General features: G+C 40.4%; 1 protein-coding gene across 7 annotated transcripts in view; it reads right to left on the reverse strand.

Annotated features, from left to right (window-relative positions):
• The window catches only part of Dlg2 (discs, large homolog 2 (Drosophila)), a 1,447,312-nt gene that overhangs the window by 53,568 nt on the left and 1,369,011 nt on the right, over positions 1–24,733 (reverse strand). For all 7 annotated transcript variants that reach the window (XM_013013991.1, XM_013013986.1, XM_013013988.1 and 4 more), the window contains 2 exons: positions 24,449–24,625; positions 14,626–14,701 (listed from right to left, as the gene is read on the reverse strand). In XM_013013991.1, coding sequence (XP_012869445.1) covers positions 14,626–14,701; positions 24,449–24,625 — 253 coding nt within the window. The remainder of the gene's footprint in view (positions 1–14,625; positions 14,702–24,448; positions 24,626–24,733) is intronic.

Below are 24,733 nucleotides of genomic sequence, written 5' to 3' on the forward strand. Positions count from 1 at the left end.
TTAGAAAAATACTTAGCTATAAGTAATCTTTGGCAAATGTTAGTGGTATTGTCACATTAAAAAAATCTATCAAAGTCAATTTTTTTGACAAACTTTTAAAAGTACGGGGTAACTACTGTTCAGGTAGGGGGTAACTACTGTTCAGGTAGGGGAATTCTTTAACAAAAATACCATCCTACTCAGTAGTAATCATAGCTTTGGGTATTCTTTCAGCCATAGTCTGAACTTGTATTCTACCACTCCACTCACCAAGGGGTTCACTGGGAATGAGGTTTATCATACACATGAACTCATGCCCCAGATTTGTGAACGTATTAATTCTTCATGGCAAGTGAGCACAAGCCCATTACAGGGGCAATGGTGGCTCTTCAGGCCCTTTGTGTGTGTGGGGAACAATCATTCACATTAAAAACACCAAACACCAGTTTCAACAAGCAGAGTCAAGCCTTTACAAATATTTGTGAAGTTGTGAAAACATGAACAGAAAAGGGCATATCCAAAAACTCTTAGCTTCTTTTTTTTTTTTTAAGGAGAAGGGATCTAACTTACTGACAAGAGCCTGTCATAAACTTGAGAGTCACTTTGCAAGTGTCATCCAAAGTTCTCAGAAAACTGCAAAGGAATAGAAACTGCATTGCAGTCATCACAGCTAACAGGGGATGTGTTCCCGAGACACCCTTCCCCTTATGGACCATTCATTTTTGTTGCCTAGAAACAGTTCTACCTTTCTTCCTCTAAAGGGACTTCAAGTGTGTAGAACTGGATACATCAAAATCCTGAGTCCTATAAACTTTCCACTGTGTGATGCCTTTATTACATATTTTGTGCTGGCACAGGGCTTGAACTCAGGGCTGGTTGCTGTCCCTGAGTTTTTTTCACTCAAGGCTGGTGCTCTATAATTTGAGCCACACTTCCACTTTCAGGCTTTTGGTGGTTAATTGGAGAGAAGAGACTTGTGGATTTTTCTGCCTGTTCTGGCTTTGAACTTGGGTCCTCCAATCTCAGCTTCCTGAGTAGCTACGATTATAGACAGGAGCCACTGGTGCCTGGCTTGCCTTTGCTTTTGTTGTTGTTGTTTAATTTTTATTCATAATCACAAACTTAATTCTGCAATCCAGCTAGACTTGGTGGGGAGTAAGGAAAATATGAAACCCAAAGTATTGCCACGAGAGCACACAGATTACAGGATATTGCAAGCAGGTTGGGTGTAAGGATGCTCTCCAGGGGGGCTACAGAAGGAGTGGTCTGGTGGTTACGATAAACCAAGTCAAATGTACTAGAGTTGTCCACAGTTGGTAATGGTGACCTTCTTGCCAGTTTTGCCATTCCCATGCCCTCTTTCACCTTCCCAAAGGCCACACACTTGCCATCTGGCCCATCAGTCCTGACAGTACAGCTGAAAAACTGTTTGGTCCAGTGTTTGCCATGGACAAGATGCCAGGACCTGTATGCTTCAGGATGGAGTTCTCATGCTCAAATTTATCTCTGTAGATGGCCTTGCTACCAGTGCCATATGGCATGTGAAGTCACCATCCTGGCACATGAAACCTGGGATAATCTGGCGACAGCAGGAACCCTTATAACAAATCCTTTCTCTCCAGTACTCAGAGCATAGACATTTTCTGCTGTCTTTGGAACTTTTGTTTGCAAACAGCGCTTAGGAAACGTAGCCCAAGGGCTTGCCATCAGAGGCCATGTGGAAGAACACGGTGGGGCTGACTATGGTTGGCAGCTGGTAGCCACAAGCAACAGTGGTGGTGTTTGCCGAGTTTGCCTTTGCTTTTGACCACAGGTTTCAGGTGCTTACTACGCTATGATTGATTGAGAGGCAGAAACATCAGAGTGAGTTATACATGGAAGTTTTTCTGGAGAAGTTTAAGTTTGGTTAGATTTAATAAGCCTAAATATTCAGACCCTGTGGATTAGTAGATGTCATATTTTAGTGAAGCAATTTATTCTACCCCTCTTCGAAGTGTCACATGACAGACGAGTACTCAGCCAGTCTCAGATGACATGGCCAGAGGTATGGCTGGGGTCACAGGACTAGATTTGTTGATTTCTTTAGAGGAATAGACCAGAGATATAGCTAGAGTGCTAACTTCCAAGGAAATCCAAACCTTTCCCAAACCACTTGATGGTTGCTGAAAGCAATGGCATAGGCTTAGGCATCCTTATTTTCTCCTAAGGAGATAAAAAATGACACCTTTGTAAACTATTTTTTGTAAGCTTTTGGAAATCTTTACATCTTTGCAAACTACTGTACAGTAAACATATCTGCATGTGGCTTCAAACAAGATGACTGGCTGTGTAACTAAAGACAGGACATTTTTGTCTTCTGACCCTGCGTCCTCACCTATAAATGGGTAATGTACCAAAGTACTCTACCAACATCCACAAAGAATTTCTTAATGCAAATATTAGAGGTGTATATTTATTACAGTCACCTCTCCAGTCTCAAATTGATTTCAATGTTGTTGAAGTTTATTTTGGTGATGATTTCATTGATTTGCTCTAGGCTGGTTTCAGTTTGATTCAGTGGTTATTTAGTATGCAGCATAACTGATATTGATTTCCAGTAGCGCACAGCAATGATCCAATGCTGCAGACTTCAATTAGCAAGTAAGGCAGCCATGTTGGCTGGGATAGAAAGGAGGTACCTGCTTGGAGAGTAGGTCAAAAAGCACATTCACAACTTTAATTTCTAAACTTGGCTTTGCCGAGTTCATGCCCCCTGAAACCATAATTAGTGGGCTTAATTATTTTGCATGATTTGCATTTTTCCCTTTCTTTCTCTTGCACCTAACATGCTCACAGATACCCAGTCTAAGATTGTCTGTTAAACGCCACTGCTACCTGAGGCCTCTCTTCAGTCCTAGAGAGGTGACATCTGTGACTTCTCAGCTGAGTCAATCCGATGTGTTCTTTCAGGTCCCTTTCTGATCCAGTTACTGCCAAGTATCTTCTAGCAGCAGAAGGCAGTCTCTCCATGCACAAAGTACCTTACTGTTCTGTCCCAGTAACCTCGACAGCTCTCAGGCTCAGTGAGGAACCTCCTTAACTTATTCAATATCCTCCAGTATTGGGCCTCGGGTCCATTTACATCTCCACTTCCCCCTGCCCCCTTGTGTGTTCTCTGGTCAAATGTGATCCTTGGTGATGATCAGATAACTTCTCTCTTGCCTTTGCTTCTACTGTTTTCTGGATGTGAACATTCACTTTTTCTGTAGGTACTGAAATCTTATTCATTACAGTCTTAGTTAAAATGTGACCACGTGATAGAACTCGTTCTTCATTACTCTCAGCCAGAGAAGGCTTTCTCTCTTTTGTGTTATCACTACAGCTGCACTTGCTTATACTACAATGATGTATGAGTCTGCCTGAAATTTAGCTCTGGGAGGCAGATGTGGGGCTTTAGTCAGTGGCTAGAGTAGTATACTTTGTTCAGAGAGGAAACTCCAAACTTGTTGATTGAAACAAAGGACAGTGATGCTCCAATCGAGAGCAGGTTCTCCTAAAGATAATACCTGTGTACTTACACTTTCTACATACCCCACTTTTCTCCCAGCATGCCATCATTTTTGCCTTATCCAAATAAAGCAATTAATGCTTGGGTACCACGAGCCACTTTAAGCCCTAAATAGTACATCCCATTCACTACTTTCATGGAATTTGCAATCTATAGGTTTTATTCTTATGGAGGAAAATCAAGAACCTCAGAGAAGCTGCTGGCTTTAGGTCATGTAATCAGAAAGCTAAGAAGTGAATCTAAGCTAGCCTAATATCAGTCTCTCTCTCTCATGAAAAGGAAAGGCAATTAAGATTATGTTTTCCCCCTGTTATGAACATACTGGAAGCTATTGCTCAAACTCTTTTCAGACATTACATGATCTATCATTAAAAAACAAAACAACCCCTTCCCCCCAAAAAAAAATCCTACAAAAACCTTGCTACCCATATATAAGCAGCCAGAAAGAGGCAAAACATACTATTTTTACTTGCTGGGAGACTGGCTATAATTACTGTGTAGGGGAAGCTGGGTGGGTGGCTGGAGAGTCACTCCATCTTTATCTCTGTTTTTGATGTTGAAGTTGCCTGAGAGTGACCTTACCTGCTATGTGACAAAAAGCTCCATTGTCTCGCTCCCAGCTTTTGACCAGGTCAGGTTAAAGGAAGAATTTCAGTGAATCAGAATATATTCATAACCAAACCTTGACATAGAAATTGGGTTGGGTCAAATTTTCTGAATTAAGAAAATGGAAGTGGCACTGTGGCTCAATTGGGCACTGTCCCTGAGCTCTTCAGCTCAAAGCAAGCACTTTACCAATTGAGCCAGAGTGCCACTTCCATTTTCTTAATTTTTCTTCTGCTATGAATTTAGAATATGAAAGATTATTCAGAAAATTTGACCCCATGATGAAAAACAACAAAAAAGAAGCAACAGGAAAAATTAAGAAAAGCTCAGGCCCTCATCTGCTGAAATTCTACTTGCCATTCACAGAGTAAATGATACAACTTGCATTTATATTAAATTTAGTGCTGGCATCACTAATTGAATAGATCAAATAAACTATTAACATCTAGTGTTAACTCCTACATAAGAATGATATCCTATTCTGTTTACACAAAAGTCCTGTCATTGTTTAAGGCCTGCTTGATGACTTACTAGCCCTCTGAACTTGGGTGCTTTTATTGTCTTTTCTCATCTATGAAATGGGTGCCTTTATACTTCAGTCACAGAGTCATTGTAAGGAGCAGGTAAGCTATGGCTGAAACCTGAGGATTGTGTTTTGAAGCCAGCTCTGGCAGCAAAGTCTGTGAGACTCTTATCTCCAATTAACCACCAGAAAACTGGAACTGAAGGTATGGCTCAAAGTGGTGGAGCACTAGCCTTGAGCAAAAGAGCTCAGGGACAGTGCCTAGGCCCTGAATTCAAACCCTACAAAATCTGTAGAGGAGCCTAGGAGTGCCGTTCAGTAATGGAGCACTTGGTGAGCATGAGAGATACGTAAGTTTCATTCCTAGCACTGAAAAAAAAACTGTATACAATAAGGCAGTATACAGGTATTCAGAATAATTGACACATGACAAGAAAACGGCTTCCTAGTATAGTAAGCATTGATCAAATGTGTTCTTTGGCATTTCTCACAGGTTGTTACATAACCTATTGACAGAGAATGCTGAAACAGCCAATGATGTGTGGCTCGGGTGGAAGACTTAAGTCATTCATGCTGCTACCTCTTCTACCTTCCTGTTCACAAGAGCCAGCATGTAGTAAGTTCCTCTCTCTTCAGCAAGCACATGCTTGCAAACACCTCTTTTACAGGTGGATATAGGACCAGGGTTTTTGCAACTTTTTCCCTTCCTATTTGCCTATGTATGTGCACAAGGGGATTTGGAACTTCAGGAATAACAGACACTTAGGAAGCCGTACGTTCTAGCTTCATCCAGGGAACATTCAAGATGAGTGCATATATACACAGAAGAATTTCATCTCTTTGAAAATGATTGCTTTCTACATTTGTGCAATGGAGGCTTAAATATGGTATGATAACTCTAAGACAGGCTGATCATTTTGTGTGACATTAAACATTTTGTCTGTGCCTAGGTCTCTCAAATGTTGGCATGCTGAGTAGAACCTCTGAGGAACTTTTCCAGCCCTCAACTCTAGAGCACCATATTCCCCATGCCTCTGGCACTGAGGCTGGCATCTCTGTTTTTAATAAGAATCTCTGGTAATTCTGATGTGGTGACACAGGATATCTGGGTTTTCTTCTCTCACTAAATACACACACAATATATATACATATATATAGACAGATATATACATATGCACACATATAAATGCATACATATATGTACATATATTTCCCCCTCTTTTCCACAGCTGTGGTCTGAGATCAGGCCTTCTTCATGTCTTATCTGTGTTATTGAAATGGACTCCTGATCTCTAAGGTCATCTCGCTTTGGAAATGGACTCCATATGTGGCAGAACTCTGCTGAAACTCTTACCTAACCTCTACTAGAATTCTCTGAAAGAATCCATAGCCTCAAGACCAAGGCCCCTCCTCCTCTGATTCCTGACTTTTCCCTGGCCTTATCTTCTGATGGGAGAAGCTTCGTACTTATTTGCTCCCACTCAAGTACAGTAAGCCTGTGGCTCCCTTTGGGACATGGAGCTGTTTCCTGTTTGACAAGTTATTACTGTGACATTCATCCCATCTTTTATACCTGGTTAGATTTCATTGGTCCTCCAAGGCTCATTTGGACTATAATCACTTCTAGAACTTTCCTGTGGATTCCAAGTGAGGCTCAAGGATTCCACACTAAAATCTAATTAGTATCCTGAGCTCACCTCTCACTTGGTGCCTACCAGATGCTAGTCGTTATACATGAATACTTTTGTTTCTGCAGAATAGTTGATGGTTCCTGAAGGCTGGAAGCATGTCATATTCAGGGCGTATTTCTATTGCCCATATCATTTCCTGGCTCTGAGAGCCTCAAGAACTATCTATTAAAGGGCAGGCCTTAACTTCAAGCACGAGGAGGGAAGGGAACACAATGAGCAGGTGAATTTAGGATGTTTCAATTTACTAGGCTCCTTCAATGAAAGGTTCAGCTTACTCAAGCATTGAATTTCAAACATTTTCTTTAAGTTCATAACTTCTGTAGTGTGTGTGTATGTCAGTGCTAAGCCTTGAACTCAAGGCTTAGGTGCTGTTCCTGAGCTTCTTTTGCTGAAGGCTAGTGCTCTATCACTCACTTGAGCCATAGCTCCACTTCCTTTTATTATATTTTATAATTTATTGAAGATGAGAGTCTCACAAACTTTTCTGTCTGAGTTGGCTTGAACTGTGATTTTTCAGATCTTACTGTCTAGGGAAATTAGGATTACAGGTATGAGCCACCAGTGCCCTGGTGCTTCTTATTTATGTATTTATTTTATTACTTCCTGGGCTGAAGCTGACTAACACAGTCAAGTGCTAATATACAAAATAAAATATCTGAAAAAAATATAGTGGGAAGATGGGCAAAGAGCTGTAAAAACTGAAACACAATGTAAGAGATGAGTGTGGGTTATGTACATGCATGTGGGTACACTGATTTTTCTGTCATACATAACACTAAATTTGGTGTATAAGGTTGCAGATCAACTTGGTAGCTTTGACAGTGTACTTATTGAACTTTGGAAGGAGATCTACTGAGATAGTCATTTGCATAAAATGCATTATGATCATGATTTGTATTCTATGCCTTTCCATAGACTAGCAGTTTCCTCATCAGTAACTTACCAAGTAAATACACAATGAGGAATATTTAAAATATGATCTATTAATTCATCCACTGGGGTTTGCCGGCTTTCAAGGTTAAGATAGGACTCTCCTCACACTTATCAGACATGGCAACAGAATTGTGGGTCCCTATGAAAAATAGCTAAAGAGTTGGATGCTGGTGGTGTAAGAAATGTGGTTTCAGGAGGGCAAAATAGTTCAGGAGACCCCATATCAACAGAAAAAGCCCGGTGTGGTGGCATGTGATTGCCATCCACTTACAGTGATAAGCATAAATAGAATTGTGGTGCAAGCCACCCCAGGCAAAAAAAAAAAATGAGACTGTATCTCAAAAATATCCAGTGCTGGGCTGGGAAGGTGGCTCAGTGGTAGAGCGCTTGCCTTGCATGCATGAGGCCCTGGGTTCGATTCCTCAGCACCACATAAGCAGGGAAAAAAAGCCAAAAGTGGTGCTGTGGCTCAAGTGGTAGAGTGCTAGCCTTGAGCTGAAGAGCTGAGGGACAGTGCCCAGGCCCAGAGTTCAGGCCCCACGACCGGACCCCCCCAAAAATATCCAGTGCTAAATCAGGGTTGGAGACAGCATACCTGCCTAGCAAGAATGAAGCTCTGGGGTCAAACCCAAGTACTAAAATTTAGAAGTAACAGAGATGTCATAGGTACTACTTTAGCAGATAATTATCTGTGTGCTGTTCAGGTGGTTCTTGGTAGGCAGAGGAATTCAAGGCTTGGACAAATATAATTACCATGTTCCAGAGGAGTATAATAATATAGTAAGTATAAGTAAATAACGTAAGCATAAGGATGGTAAACATAATGATTTAGTGGCTCCGCCTAGGCTGAGATTCCCAGCCATCCTGCTCTGTTCTTTTTAAGGTTAAATGTACATGTGGAAACAAAACAAAACAAACAAAAGAACCTATCCTGAATGCAGGGAAAGACTCAGAGTGGCAGGAGAAAGAGCAGTTACCTGGCTGAGGGCCTGGAGTAGGAAAGTGATCATAAATAATCTGAGGAAAGTCTTCTTTGGCTTTTAAACTTCTCAGGATTTAAAGACTTGCCCTTGCTGGAGGGAGATCTCCTGCAGTTGGCACTGTGACTTTCCTTCCATGCCTCTGGCCTGGATGTCTACAAAGACTTGGACTGGGTCATTTAGTGTGTGTGTGTGTGTGTGTGTGTGTGTGTGTGTGTGTGTTGTGCTCATGTGTGGCATGCATGTTTTCGTAGGGCAATAATGACTCCTCAAACTGTCATTTTTGAACCTGTTACAAAATCAATCACCATTACTTGCACTAGTGAAGCAAATGTAATTCCCATCTTGCTAACAAAACACGGACTGTCAAATTGCTTTTTATTTTTATTTATAAATGACACAGTGGCAGACACTGCTACCAGCTCTTGGTGAGTGTCTGAGAACTAATTCTCAATTTCTTCATTTGTAAATGACAATAGCAGGAATCAGTGCCCAGATGGAAAATGCCCAGGATCAGTGAAGCCCAATCAAGATTGCCAATGCCACCTCCAGTCTGGGTTTGGTTTGGGGACACTACTGGCATCCTGCGACTGGAGCTTCACCTCTGCTCAACTCTTTTCAACCATTTCCTCTTAAAGGGAGCTTGAAGCATTGGGAAAGGTAAGAGATTATGATTAGAGACCACAGGTTTACCTGTCCCATGTGTTTAGCAACGGGTTTCCAATTCTCCTCTCTATTGGCACCATTTTGAATTCAGATTTTATGAATGTCACACCTAGAAAGCAGTAGTAGCTTTCTCTAACAGCATCATTCTCTTTTTCCTCTAACCTATTCCCGTGGCTGCCAGGTTGATCTCTCTGAGACCCACTGGTGAGCATTCTCTTTCCTCTGCCCTAAGAAGGGTGCACTGGGTTGCCAGTGCATGTTGGAAGAGGAGCTGTGGGCACAGACGTGAGGAGGGCCTCACAATGCAGAGACACATGGGCAGAGGCCAGACACGCACTCAAGTGAAAGCTCAGAGAAAATGACTTGTTCTGGTTTGGTCATTGTCTTCAGGATAAAGTACAAGGTTGTTGGGAAATTTGGGGCATCCAAACTGCCTGGAGTCTAACTTCTTAGTTCTGAGTCCTTTGTTTATAAACTCTTCTTTGCAGTGAAAGTAAACCATGTTTTATTTCCTGTATCCTTCTTGCACATCCTATAAATTTTACTAATCCTTTAAGCCCAATTCAAATTCTGTCAGTTTACAAGCCAGTCTTTCCTTTTCCTTTGATATTAAAAGCAATTTTTCCGCTGCTTTTGTTTGGTATTATGACTTCCTTCCTACAGGGAGTTGTCTTCCCTTCAGAATACCTGCTCTTCTGGGCCAGCAACCAAGGCTTGATTCTTCTTTACTTCTCAACACTGTCTCTCCAGCTGCTAGCTAAGCCTTACCAGTATAGTAGAGAAAGCATGCAATACCGGCTCACCAGAAACAGTCATCAGGAGAGTGCACATCATGAAGAAGAGCTAGCTTTCCCTTTCCAGGAGTTAAATTTGTATTTAAATTAATTTCTGACAAAGCCAAACTGAATTCTTTCTTCCTATTTCTTAACACTCAAGGTTGACAGTCTAGTGTACTTTAGAATAAGTCAGATATGAGTTTGAGTTCTTCCCTAAATTTCAGTTTAAGCTCAAAAAGAGAAATAAATGATTTCCTTTTCAGTTTTGTTGTAGTAATTAAGAAATGTATATAGCAGGGAGCCAGTGGCTCATGCCACAACATAAAAAGGACAAACACATTACACATTACCACATAAAATAAGGATGCTAACAGCTCTTCCTATTAGTGTAAGAATACAGTATATTATAATTTTACTTTAACTTCCCCCCCCTCGGTCATGGGGCTTGAACTGTGGACGTGGGCACTGTCCCTGAGGTCTTTAGCTCAAGGCTAGTGCTCTACCACTTTGAGCCACCACTCCCCATTTTCTGGTGGTTAATTGGAGATGAGTCTTATGGACTTGGCTGGCTTTGAACCACGATCCTCAGATCTCAGATTCCTGAGTAGATATGACTACAGGCATGAGCCACTGGCTCCTGGCCACTTTAATTCTTAAAGTAAAATGATGACAACCAGAATGGCTACACAAAAACTGATTTTTCAATGTATTACTGCTTGACTCTAAAGATTGCACAGTTACCTAAGCCTGTCAAGAAGGTAACAGAATGATTGTTTAGGGAAGTAACAAAAAAAGGTGGAAGTTTTCACCAGAGGCTTGTTTGAATGGAGACTCATTGGGAATGTAGAGTCATTCCCAGGAGGGCTTGTGTGCATTGAGCTTTGGGGACTTGAGACCGTCTCCAGGCAGTTGGTTCTAATCGATGGCCATGTGCAGCTTAGGGTCTAAGGAGGCTGGAATGACACAGGCTGCCGACAGAACAGCCCACTGATCTGGGTATGTGTGGACACAGCCTTTGTGAAGGCCTTCACAGACTGTGGGTAAAAAAGTCTGGATTTCTCTTCTGGCCCTCCTGGTCAGCTCCATGTGTGACCACAGGGGGGCACCAGTGCTTTTGCCCTCAAGCCTAAGTACCCTGACCTTGCCCTTTCCAATATGCACGAAAAACTCCTACTCAAACATCTAGATCTTGATCCAATATCCCCTTTTCTTTCAACTCTATTCTCTTACCCAAGGCCTCATTAGTAAGGAGTGACATAATGGAAAGACCAGTTCTATCTCAAACTGATCTGAATTTAAACCTGATGCGAGTACCTAGAAATGGTGTCATCTTAGACAAATTATTCTTCCTGAAGCCGAGGCCCCATTTTTTTTTAAGTGAAAACTCTTCACTCCCTATACTTTGAGAGATCTTCTCTGGCAATGTTGTACTATTATTCTTTTGCCCACCTATGTGTCTCTTTGTGAACTCACTGAGATGAGTAATCTTGTCTTTTCAATTGGTTTGAGACCTTACAAGGTACCTAACTGACTCCATGTCATTTGAATCCATGTCTGGTTTTATAGAGCTAACTCAAGGACCAATAGGATAATTACAGTCCAAGTTCTTCTATAAAGTGCTTTTTGGACATGGCTGTGCCCGTTAGTCTAAATTCCTATAGCTCCTGTGCATACTGCTAGGACAGCTTTTATCACAGCTGGCTCCACAGGTTTCCAGTGATCCTTCCAGCAATCACGGCTTTCACTCCCAAGCCCTCAGGACACATCAAAATGCTCTGCAAATGCCAGCTAATAACGCTATTTCAAGTACCCTCTTGTCTTTTCCATTCTAAAAAACCTGCCTGTGCAGTTTATCCTGAATTTACCCCCAAGGTCCCAGACCCTGAGCTCTGTACAACAATGTCTATTTCTATAGTCCTTGTCCTTGGCTCAAAGTGAGTAGAGTCTCTTAACCCCACTTGCCTAACTCTTCAGAAAGCTGCAGGCCTCCTTTCTTCAATGCTCTTTCTTCTTACTGCGTTCTGTTTTTGGATAAGAAGAGTCTTCTTGTTGATGTATTTGTTATAGAAATTTGGAAAACTTTGGTTTTTATCAATTCGATCCCAAGTAAATCTGGTGATGAAAGCCACCTTGCAAATCAGAAAATAGAGAACAATCCCGATTGTTATGCTAGAGACTTGATAGGCATAGGGAAAAAGAGGGAAAACTGTGATTGGAGGCAGGTGCAACCATGGAGCTGTATTGCAACAGGAGTCAAGTGATGGCTTAAATAGAAACAGCCTGCTCAGCCCCGCTTATGAGAGTACCTGTCTCCATCTCACTAGTCTTAACAGATATTGCTTCATACAAGTGAACCCATGAACTATCTGAAAACCTTATACAAGGACACAAATGGGGAACAAACTGCATTCCAAAAAAATCTCAACCCATTCTTGGAAATCCCCACCCTTTGCTACCTTAAGGCTAAATAATAATCTTCTTCATTACAGTTTTAAGATCATCCCTTTCATTCTTGACTAAACTTCCTTCTACTTTGTTACTTTGTTTCTCATCTGAATTCTTTCTGTAAAGTACCTGGAAACACTAAGTAGACATCTCAATTTGGTTTCTATCTCTGAGACATTCCTAGCCTTCAGTAACTTATAAGGTTATTGACATTCATCAGATAGTTTATGTCAAATATCTACCACTAACCAGATTCAGTTAGGACTTATACAGGACACAAAGTATAATATAGACATTTCCAAGAATTGTAACATCAATAACAGATTAGATGTATCTTTAGTAAGGCCAAAATTTGTGTGGTGTGTTTTTTAATTGCATGTATTAGAAACTATAAGCTACTTACCAATGATTAGAATATAAATTCTAGAGCGAGGCACTGGTGGCTCACACTTGCAATCATCCTAGCTACTCAGAAGGTAGAGATCTGAGGATTGCAGTTTGAAGTCAACCCAGCAATTAACCACCCAAAAGCCTGAAGTGGAGCTTATGGTTCAAGTGGTAGAATACCACCCTTGAGCAAAAAAGCACAAAACACCCAGGCCCTGGGTCTAAGCCCTTGAACTGACACAAAAACAACAAAAAAGTAATTATAAATCCTAGGATAGGACTTGGATGCCTATTTAAAGAGGAGAGTAGCCATGTGGTAAAACCATTAAACAAAGTCCAAGAGAGATAGTAGGAGGATCAGGCTTGGGCTCATTAAGTCACTATTGCTCTTGGAGTTAGACAAGAAAAATAAAATTTTTGAAATTCATCAGGGATGTCAAAACAAGTTTTATCTGCTATCATAATTAGTTTGAAACCTGTAATATTATGTGGAGAAGAATGCTAAGGCCAGCTATAACCTTAACACAACATGTACCAAGCTACAGTTGTTAGGGCAGCAAGATAAAAGGAAAAGAGAAATGAGAGAAAACAGAATGAGAGGAGGTAAAAAGTTATTCTCTAATACAGCAATAAGATACTAATATTGCCTCTTTAAGAGATCAAAAAGCTGTATGAGCCATAGCTAACATTCATACTTAATAGTAAAAGAGTGAATTCTTGATCCTTAAGATCAAAAACATATATTGTCCAAAAAAGTTACTTATTACCTGATTAATGAAATGGTAACCTCTCTGTATAACACTTTAATAACAATAAAAGTATATTTAAAAAAGATCAAAAGCAAGACAAAGCATGGGCAAAATATCAGAGTAAACATTTCCCAAGGAGAATACAGTACTAAGCACAAGATGTTCAACATCAATAATCATTAGAAAAATGCAAATCAAAACCGCAATGAGATACCAAGTAAGATGGATAAAGTAAAATTGTTACAAGTGTCTGTCAGTGAGGATGTAAAGAAATTAGAATGCTCATACATTGCTTGGTTTGAAATGTGAAATTGTGCAACCACTTCAGAAAAAAAAAACCCAAAACCCTAGCAGCTCTTTAGAATGCTGAGGATAGTCATATTGTTTCAGGGATCAACAATTTTACTGAAGTATAAATAAATAGATGTCACATAAAAACTTAGACACACATATTCACAGGAACATTAGCCATAATGGCTAAACATTGTGAGCATCCCAAACCTCTGCCAACTGATGAATGGACATATTAAATGTAATATAACCATACCATGGGATATTACATGCCTTTAGAAATACATGAAGTACTTACAAATAGGACAACATAAATGCAACATGAAAATGCTATGTAAAGTAGGATAACAGTCATAAAAGCCAACAGAATATATGAGTCCATTAATACTAAATACCCATGTCAAATCTGTTAACAACTAGATGAGTGGTTGTCAATAGATTGAGATGGGAGAGGGGTGGGAGGTTGCAGAGAATGGAATTAATTGTCCGTTGATGAAGAGTTCCATTATGGAGTGATAAAATGCTCTCAAACTGATTGGGGTGTGTTTGTACAATTCTAAGTTTGAGTGAGTTGTAGTTACATAAATTATATCTCATTAAAGCTATTATTTCAATGCATGTACATTGTAAATGAATTTTAATTTTGATGTCTGTCACAACAATCCATATATTCACTTAAGTGATCCATTGTATGTGTTCACAACTACTCTCTTTATAATGTGTAACAATAGATAGCTTTGATGAGTCCAACCTTTTAGAACATTCATTTGAAATAAAAATTAAAACCACTTAAACCATACATACTGTCTTCTGCATTGTTGTCATTACATCATCTCATTAACATTGTTTCTGTTCGCCACTAGCTTTACTCCTAATATTTACCATATTTATAATCAATTTACTTAATCAGAAATGACATAATTACTTTTAGCGATCCACTTATGACAGTGCGGTGGCCCCATAATTTGTTCGCTACTAAAAGTCTCAATGTTCATCATCACAGAATCCATGGCAACTGAGAGAACTGATTGCTTCCATTATGTGGTACCTACCCCTTTGGAATCAATCACTCCAGGCTTCGCATTAAACTTCACTGTCTTCAATCGGGCACGCTCTTTTCTTTCCACCCTAAAGAAAATGGAAAATAAAAGGTCTGTTATCTGACAAGGCATTCACAATGGATTTCCTTATTAAGTAAAGAAGTCTTCCACCTATCCTTATAGCTTGAAATAAAGTGAAACTGTTTTTCTTCTTTGATTTTTAGCATAAAAATTTTGGTGTACTATCTTTAAGCTTCTAATATAGCCCTTGAATTTTTTGTTACATGTACTGAAAGTTACAATCATTGAAAGGAGCGAGGAGAAAAGGAAGAAAATGCACAGCATTTGCTATTAAAGTGCTTAAGTCAATCAAAATCTATTTCAAGAAATCATAGAAACCAACAAATGAAGTGGAGATGAAACAAGCACTTCCTCCCCTTCCTTCTCAAGAACAGTAGTTCATATGACTTCATTCAATAAGCAACCATGTCATACATAATCCCAACACTCCATCTCGGAGCCTCAAGTCCTCTGCCATGCTGCAGATTCATCATTTCACACACTGCTTCATTCATTCACAAAAAACTTCAGTGAGTGCCTTCCAGGTATCAAAGTCAGGAGCTGGAGAACAAAGAAATGTTTAAAAGCATCACTGCAAAGTGCTCTTGATAGCATAGAGATGTAAATGAAAGGCTGTGACTGGCCTGCAAGAAGTCTGATACCAATGAGGGTATATGTATCTTGTTGGGAGGGATAAAATGGGAGTGTGCAGTAGTGATCAGAGTAGGCTCCTTGGAGGAGATGTCCGTTTATGTGAGGCTGGAAGGATGGGAGAGAGCTGGTCAGTTAGGAAATGTGTTGAGGAAGTCTGCATAGATGATCAACAGTGCTGAGCTGTGACATGCTCAAGCCCGGAGCCTGCAGAGGTGAGGTGAGGTGAACAAGACCGTGGATCCTTCCTGAAGGGGAGTGAGCCACCTCAAAGACTCAGCCCTTTTCTAGAAGAATCTTGATGCATTGTTGAAGGATGTAAGGCAAGGAAGTGACACAAGCAAATGAGCATTTTAAATAATAAGCCTGGTGCAGCTGGAAGACAGATCTGTGAAGGGAACGGGAAGAAGCTAGGGCCTACTTAGAAATTGTGAGCATAATCCATGCAATAGATGATGGACAATGGTAAGGAGTGGAGGAGAGAGTTGGGTTTGAGAAAATCCAGGAGGATAAAATTGGTAGCATCTACATATCTATTTTAAGGCCATGGTTTAAAACGAAAAAGGAAAAAAAGGACCTATTTCCCTGATTTTCCCCAGTCCTTCCAGTTAGACATGGACTTCCCTTCTGAGTCACAAGATGGCATTTAATTTAATATCTTAATTTTCTCCAGTTTATTTTGTTTTGGCATTGCCCATCTAAAGTTTCTTGAGGGCAAGGCTAGATATCAGTCAATAGTTTACACACTAGTCCTCAATAAACAATTATTGAATAAAAATGCTTTTCTGTTAATTGTTTTAACATGACTTGGCTTACATATGGCTAGTGTTAATTTTGAGTTTTTATTTCTGAGGACAGAAAAGAGAGAGAGAGAAAAAAAATCCCTAAACCTATAGAAACTTAATGGTTTATGAAGCCTAAGTTATTCATAGATCAATAATTAGCTGCATACTCCTTTCTAACAGAGTTCTTTTGTGTTTCCAACTGAAACACAGTGAAGATCAGGGTTTCTATAGTTACAGAGTGAAGTTTCAGAATATATTTATTGCAGTATGAGACTAGAATAATTGAGTGGAAGCAGCTGAACAAAATGTTTCACATCTAACCTCCAATATTAAAGCAATATGTTCCATCGAGCCTCTTCTTGCACCTAACGTACAACAGTTGGGAGGAGAGAAAGAAAGACTTCAGCAATGATAAGTTGCCAAGTGTAAAGCTGTTCCCTGAGAAAAGGCCTGCTCTGAGCTTCTTCAGCTTTTCCCAGTTTGCATCTATGTGTAAATTATTCATATTCATCTCTTCAGATTCTTCTAAAACTGTTGGTAGAGCACTAATTTTATTCTGACTTCTTTGTATTAATTAAGCTAATGATAGAATCTACTGGTTTATTCCATACTGTCAAAATCACCATGGCACGTGGACAATCCATGGCTACCTGACCAGAGGACGCGAATAAATTCTGCATGAATCCCCAAACATACATATGACTGAATTCAGTATTCATACCTGAGTCTGAATAGTTGGAATAGTTTAAAAGAACTATCTAGATTTAGCTTTCTAAGTCTGTTCCCTGGTTTCTAGGGTTATCCTTTTCGGTTTTCTTGAGAGATATCCAAAAAAAGCAAGATGGAGGGTGAATACGCCTGAAATGTCATAACTATGTGTGAAGATGGCATAAAGAATCTCAATGGAGGGTGTGGGTCAACAGGGGCCTGTGGGCATGGAAAGAGGAAGCAATAGAGAGGGCTATTCTGATCACAGTATGTGACCTGAAACACCATCCCTGGATACAATTAGAGCACAAGAGAAAAAGGAATGACAGAGAAGTAAAATGAAGTCTGCTCTGAGGAGCACCACACTGTCAGTGGGAGGGCTATCAGAGAGCGTGAATGAAGATGACCCTGGTCAAAGGACTTTGTTTGCATGTATGCACGTAGAACAATGACACCTGTTGAAACTGGAAGAAGGAGGAAGGGAATAAGGAGGAGAAAGCTACAGAGGAGGGGAGAGGAATAGGATTCATTGTCTGTATGAATGGTAATGTCCCAGTGGAAACTGCCCCCTACTTTGTACAAGTAATATATGCAAATTAAAAAAGGAAATATCTCTGTTAGGCCAATTTTAGAGGTTCATCATTTAAATCATAAGGTTTAACAAGAACAACATTAGGCATGCATACAGCTGCATATACAGATATTTATGTACTATTTTCTGTGAATGGTTATTCCTTTTCAAACAGGTATTAGGAAAAAACTGCCGGACTCAGCAGAAAAGTTCACAAGACTCTTATCTCCAATTAGCTACGAAAAAGCCAGAAGTGGAGCTGTGGCTCAAGTGGTAGAGCTCTAGACTCGAGCAATAAAGCTCAAAGACAGCAGTGAAGCCCTGAGTTCAAGCCCTGGGACTAGCATGTGCACGTGCACACAAGTTATTCTCCATCTCACAACTTTTTAATAAGAAAAGTAGTGTCTCAATGAGGCCTCTTTGGCAAAAATAGCTATTAAAAGCCAAATGCTTTTGTTAAAGAAATGATGGTGGTAGTTTCTGAACACCATCCCTAAGCAGAAAAAGCTAAGCTAGAGTTTAAGACCCTTAATTCAAGCCACTGTCCTGGCCCACACATGCACACACACACACACACACACACACACACACACACAGAGAAAGAAAAGAAAGGAAAGGTAGATATTCACTGGCTCAATTCCAGTGGGAAAGCCTGCTATACTTTTCCTCTCCCTCTTAGACACAAGCAATTAATTAAATTGTTTGAGCAGAAATAATTCTTCCCACCCTAGTCTCATTCCTGACCAAAATACTAAATACAAAGTGGATGGCAAAATTAGAGCAATGAACTTGGACACCTAGTATCTCCAGAAAGCACCCAGTGCTCACACTTGAATGAGCCCAACTGTCTCCCTCACCCTTTTCCCCTATCTCCCATCTGGTGTGTTCAGGTTCCAGCCAATCGCATAGTGGGTCAGGCTTGGAGGCCTGGACAGGGGAACATAATTGGTTCCTCAGAGTTTGCCTGTGTGCTGCAGGCCCTGTGGGAGGGAAAACAGAAATATCATCCACCTTGGTAGTCGCAGGCTTGCTGTGAAAGGTAAGTGACAAATTCTTATGTAAGACACAGGCTGTCATCTGACCACCCAGGTAGTCAGTTACTATGGAACAGCGAAAAGACACCTGGATGAAGAGACTGTGGGAGACATCTTAGTTTGGCTACTCATCAACTATAATCAAAAGGAACAGGGATCCCATGTTATGACCCCAGAGTTTGAAATCATACAAGCCTGGGTCTGCCATTTGCTAGGTTCTGTGACTGAGGGAGGTCCTTCTGCCTTTTAGGATCTCAGTTTTCATGCTAGTAGAATTAGAATAATAACATGCTTTGGAAAATTATGCTGGATGTAAAATGAGGTAATATAAGACAACCATTTAGTACAGAGTCGCACAGAGTCAGGATCAGCATGTGATAGGCGGCTAAGACAACTATGCTACAACCGCTTCCGTTATCACTTGCCATCCTTGTTTGCAATTTTCACCTTGGAAACGGTGCCCTGCTTTAGGTTCTCACTGCCATTGTTACCCCTCCATGCCAGGTGTGACCAAGGCAAGGGCTGTTTTCCGCTGAGGAGAGTCCCCCAAAGTGGACCATCAGATCCGGGAGCCATTAGGAGGAGGAGAGTCCAGACCTTTGCAGTTGCTGATAGAGATTCGAGAAAGATGAATGCTCGAATCCTAGCCTCAGTCCCTGCTGCCAGTGTAACTTTTGCAGGCTAATCAGATTCTCTGGTACTGTTTCCATAACTGGTGAGTGCTCTTAGAGTAGTGCTCCTGATGTAGTGGAAAGACATCTAGTTTCTCTCTCTCTCTCTCTCTCTATATATATATGTATATATATACACACTCTATATATGTAATTTTTAATACATTTTTATTGTAAAAATACTGTACAGAGGAGTTACAGTTACTTGAGCAAGGTAATGAGTACATTTCCTATCAAGCATTGTTACCTCCTCCTTTGTTTTTCCCCTACCATCCCTTCCCTTCCACCTCCACAACTATACTCCCCCCACCCCAGGCTAAATTGTAAAGTTAATTTTTCAACGTAGTGTCTTGTACATCTCATTGTTACAATGGGTCAACTTGTATCGCTATTTAAGCATTTTCCTTTTTCCCTTCCCCTCCCCAAATTAGAGAAGTGTATATACAAGATGCAGGGCACTGACATCAAATACAGTGAAAACAGGTTATACTGTGGAGGAGGAACATACAAAGAAACAAAAAGATCACATGGTACATTATAAATACATTAGAAACAATAACAAGAATGTAAAGTGGTAAAGTTCATTTTTCCACATAATGACTTGTACATCTCATTGTTGCGATGGATCCATACAATTTTGGTGGGAGCGGGGAGGAGGATTGGGTAGGGGGGGTGGGGGGAGGATGGGAAGGGGAAACAAAGGAGGAGGCGACAATGCTTGATAAGAAATGTACTCATTATCTTGCCCGTGTAATTGTAACCCCTCTGTACAGTATTTTCACAATAAAAATAAAAATAACAACAACAAAAACAATAACAAGAAAGAAAAAAACCACTTGTGTCCCTATCTTGGGGTTCACTTCACTTAACATCATCTTATCTGGTCATATGTACATAGCTTTTAAAGACATCTAGTCTTATTCCCAGAAAGACATTGGCCGAGCCTGTGGCTGTCTGTGATCCCAAGGCAAGCTACTTGAGTACTGGCTCTCACTTTCCTTATGGATCTTTTCTGAAAATTAAATTGAAATCAGGTATTGAAAGCATCTGGCACAATACAGAGTGGTAGAGTTAATGTGCCCAGAATGAAATGTGAATGAGGTTGGAAGAGGTGGGACCAGGCAGAAGCGCCAAGGCATAAGTGGGTTATGAGGGCCCTACCCTGATGACAGGATTCATCTATTTAATCATCTACAGACTGCTGGGTTATTGTGAGGGTGCGTCTGTTACAGAAGCCTATTTAGCTCTACCTCTCTTCTGCCCCTACCTGTCAGTAACATCCTTCAAAGCCTCAGGATTCTGCAGTCCCTACAAATGAGACCTTTACTAGATGTGGCTCTGCAACTGGGACCTTCCCACTCTCCAGAACCAGGAGCAAATGAACCTCTAGACGTAATCAGTGACCCAATTGCTGGTATTCAGTTATAGCAACAAAAACCGACTATGTAATGTAGTCAGTGAGATCATCAGATAGAATATATCCTTCCATCCACTGCTCTTTCACCTTTATAATGGAGCCTTTATGGCCTACTCACAGGGTATCTGTGCCACAGGTACCTGCTGAGCCCGCAATCATGGACCAGGTTGGGCCCAGCAGGTGCCTATGATTATATACCCTGACATACCCCAATAATACTTGCTGAATTAGCTTTTGTCAGCTCTCCTTTTTGTATTGTTGGGAGGCAGGATTGCCTGAATCAAGAGCAATTCTGTAGCCTGAATTCGAGTCCCAGTTCTGCCATTTACTAGATGAGCAATTTCAAGCAAATCAAAAAACTCTCTGGGCTTCAACTTCTTCATTTAAACTAAGATCCTACTCATAGGGTTTAAATGAGGTTTAAATAACTGAATAACAGTAAAGGGCTTAAAAGTGGTAACATGTTATGGGAGAATTTGATTCGTCAAATGCGTTCACCATCCTCAAAAAAAGGATGAGGAAAATGACAACAGTCAGAGTTTTTATTTTATAGCTTCATGCTGATGAACCATCAGCACAGAAATATTTTTGTAAAAGGTAAAGCAATACAGGGGCTGGGAAGGTGGCTCAGTGGTAGAATGCTTGCCTTGCATGCATGAGCCTCTGGGTTTGATTCCTCAGCACCAATAAGCAGAAAAAGCCAGAAGTGGTGCTGTGGCTCAAGTGGTAGAGCACTAGCCTTGAGCTGAAGAGCGCAGGGAGAGTGCCCAGGCCCAGAGTTTAGGCCCCACGACTGACCAAAAAAAAAAAAAAAGGTAAAGCAATACATGGATGTTATCCATTATAAACAAATTGTTTAAATAGGGATACAGGTGGACCCATTGCAACAGTGAGATGTACAAGATGTTATGTGGAAAAATGAAATTTACAACTGGAGGGGGCAGGAGATGGGAGGGCAGGGATAGTAAAGGGAAACAAAGGAGGAGGCAACAATGTACTTATTACGTTGCTCATGTAACGCCTCTGTACGGTATTTTCATAATAGAAAAACCTTATTATTATTAATAATAATAATAAAGGTAAAGCAATACATGGATGTTATCCATTATGAGATAGTTCCAGGCCAGCATCAATTTATATACTATACTTAAGAGATAGGTTAAAAAGAAATTAGGAATTAAAATATCTAATTTAATAAATGTATTTAGTTTTTAAGTTGTATTAAAATTTATATATAACAACTCTTTGTGAGATAGGAATACAATTGGTTCTTACTTTCTTGTATTTTTCCCTAAAATTCTTCCTTTTTACAATTATAAATTATTTCCAAATCTGTACAAATCAATAAAAGCAATGTGTTTGAAATAACTAAAACCCTAAGCAGAAACTTATTGATAGCTATAATTTGTGTGTGTGTGTGTGTGTGTGTGTGTGTGAGAGAGAGAGAGAGAGAGAGAGAGAGAGAGAGAGAAAGTATGTGTGTCTTGGGGCCTGAACTCAGGGACTGGGTACTGTTCTTGAGCTTTTGTGCTCAAGGCTAGCACTACCACTTTGAGCCTTAGCTCCATTTCTGGCATTTGCATGGTTTATTGGAGATTAAGAGTCTCACAGACTTTCCAGCCTGGGTTGCTTTGAACCACAGTTTTTAAATCTCAGTCCCCTAAGTATCTAGGATTACAGGTGTGAGCCATTGTGGCTAGGCTATAGCTATAGATTTTATATAAGATATAAATGCATATTAAAATAAACAGGTATATTTTATTTCTGTCAAATTAACATATTTTTCAGGGGGAGAACTATTCTCTTCATAAAATAGAATACAAATAAAAATATCAATATTGCAGATCCTGAACAAAGTTGTTCTCCAGGTAAGCTGTAGTATATCTGTTTTGTGTGTGGGTGTGCGCCAGTTGTGGTTTGAATTCAGGGCCTGAGCCCTGTCCCCAAGCTTTTGTTGCTCAAGGTTAGTGCTTCTACCACAGTCTCGTGGACTTTTTTGTTTAGACTGGCTTCCAACCATGAACCTCAGAACTCAGCCTCCTGAGTAGTTAAGATTACAGGCATGAGCCACCAGTGCCCAGCTTCTAGTATGGTTGTTAAGATGAAGTGACTCATAATAGCCAGTTCAAGAATAGCCCTAGCAGGTAGGAAATCATCCTTTTAGGAAGAATAGCGCTGAAAGTGTTTCTCAGGGCAAAAATGATAAGCAAGTGGACAAATGAATGACTAATTGGTTACAATCACAGAACCTGAGGGTTTAAAAGGGTCTAAAATATCATAGTGATATTTCCCATTCAAAGTTTGAATTCCTTTGCTATTTTCCCAGGCTTCCCATGCCATGTATAGACAGTAGAAGGATTTCAACTAGCAGAAGAATTTCTTTACTACCAGTGAGCTGAAATTTATTTTGGGCATTGCTTTCTTTCCTCTATCCCACTTTGACCTGTGGGGCCATATCAACAAGGTGGCCCCTTCTTCTACACAATAGCGTCTCAGTCAACTCTGATTAGTTCAATCAGAACAACTCAAAATGCATGTGGTCTTGACATTTTTAAATCTGAAGGAGGTGGAATGGAAAAACAGAATATAAATAAACTAAGAAGCACTGCTTTGAATATCTAATCCTTCAAAAACAACAACCCCCAAACCTTAACACGGTAAGCTATAATGCAAAGTCAGACTGACCTCACTAAGTACTAAGGCAATTAGGAGACCAGAGGTTTAAAGAGACCCAGAGAAATACATGTAAATGGGAGGTCCCTAGACAAAACTAGTGATGAAAAGGATTCTTGGAGTTTCAGCCAGTTCAACTGTGACATCTCATTGAAGATAGAGAGAGCTAGTAAACAGCCAGACCTGCTTCCTGTCCCACCATCCCTCCCCCTAACCCTCCTGCCACACCAGTCCCCAGCTGTGTTAAGCAGAGGTTGATGGAGACCAAGCTTCTTTTTATGCACTGCAGTTGTATCATAGTTATCTTTGGGACATAATTTACACGTTTCCACTATAGTTTTTCTTCATCCCTCTATCCCTTTGTATGGAAGGTCACCTGAATACTCAGCTTCACACAAGGGATTTTTTTTTATAAAGGTGTTTGGGTCTGGAGTCACACAGATGGGAGCTCCTCAAGAAGCCAGTGGCTAGGGATAAGTTGAAGACTGTTTTGGATAAGCAAGATTGTGTAGTACATCTGTTTTCTAGCAGAAAGTCAATTTCTGCTTCATGGACAACATCTTCCTGTCAAAATTGTATTTGTGGGGAAGAAAGTGAATCTGGTGAGGATGCTTATATGCTGTGAGCAGAAATGAAGGCACTAGTCATTGCTGAAGAATACTTGTGATTTTCAAATCAGAACTGAAGAAATGTTTGGATGACACAAGGCTTGATGCTGTGACGTAGAAGATACTCACATAGTGCTATCTGAACGACTAATGGGGACCGTGTAAAGACAGGAAAACATACCAAGCTCCTATATGACAGCTCAGATCCTACACACCTGAATTTGGGATGGAAATTTTCATCCATTTTGAAAGTAGGACATGGCCAGGGCCTTAGCTTAGCAAATCAACTATTTAATTTGGCTTCCATTTTGCCTTCCTATAAATGCATTAAAAAATGGAAAACCCCTGGAATAAACTCACTTGAGTATGCAATCAGCAGTACGGATGACTGATGAGCAGAACCATGCATATGAGGTTGCTGAGGGAAGTTTTAGAATCTTTTTCTTCTATGCCTTGCTACTGTCACCAAGTTTGGTAAAAGCTTAACACAAGCAGAATGACAAATTCTTATTCACATCACCTGTCACCACTGACAATTACCCTCCAGACGGTTGATGCTCCTTGAATAGTTATTTTGTGAAGTTTCTCCCAGCATCCTTCACTTCCACGCCAGCTAGCTAAGAAGCAAACACAGCCATACACCACAGGCATTCTTACCTCCGTTTGCTGGGGATGACACCCATCTCTTCACTGTCTCCTTCCAGTGTGACTCTCCTGGCTTGCCACCACTCATCGTCGGAGGCGTTAATGACGTGGAGAATATCTCCATACTTAAAACTAAGTCCTTGACTTGGCAGCCCACTGTCCTTGCTCTTGTCGTAGTCAAACATTGCTCTGAAAGAAGTGACAAGACAGCATGATGAGTGATCTCATGGTTAGCAAGTCCTTATAGAAAATTTATGCTTTTGAAGGTTCCCATTTGCCCTGAGGCACCATCACTAT

Source organism: Dipodomys ordii, unplaced genomic scaffold (assembly GCF_000151885.1).
Source record: "Dipodomys ordii isolate 6190 unplaced genomic scaffold, Dord_2.0 Scaffold22, whole genome shotgun sequence".
Taxonomy (NCBI): Eukaryota; Metazoa; Chordata; class Mammalia; order Rodentia; family Heteromyidae; genus Dipodomys; species Dipodomys ordii.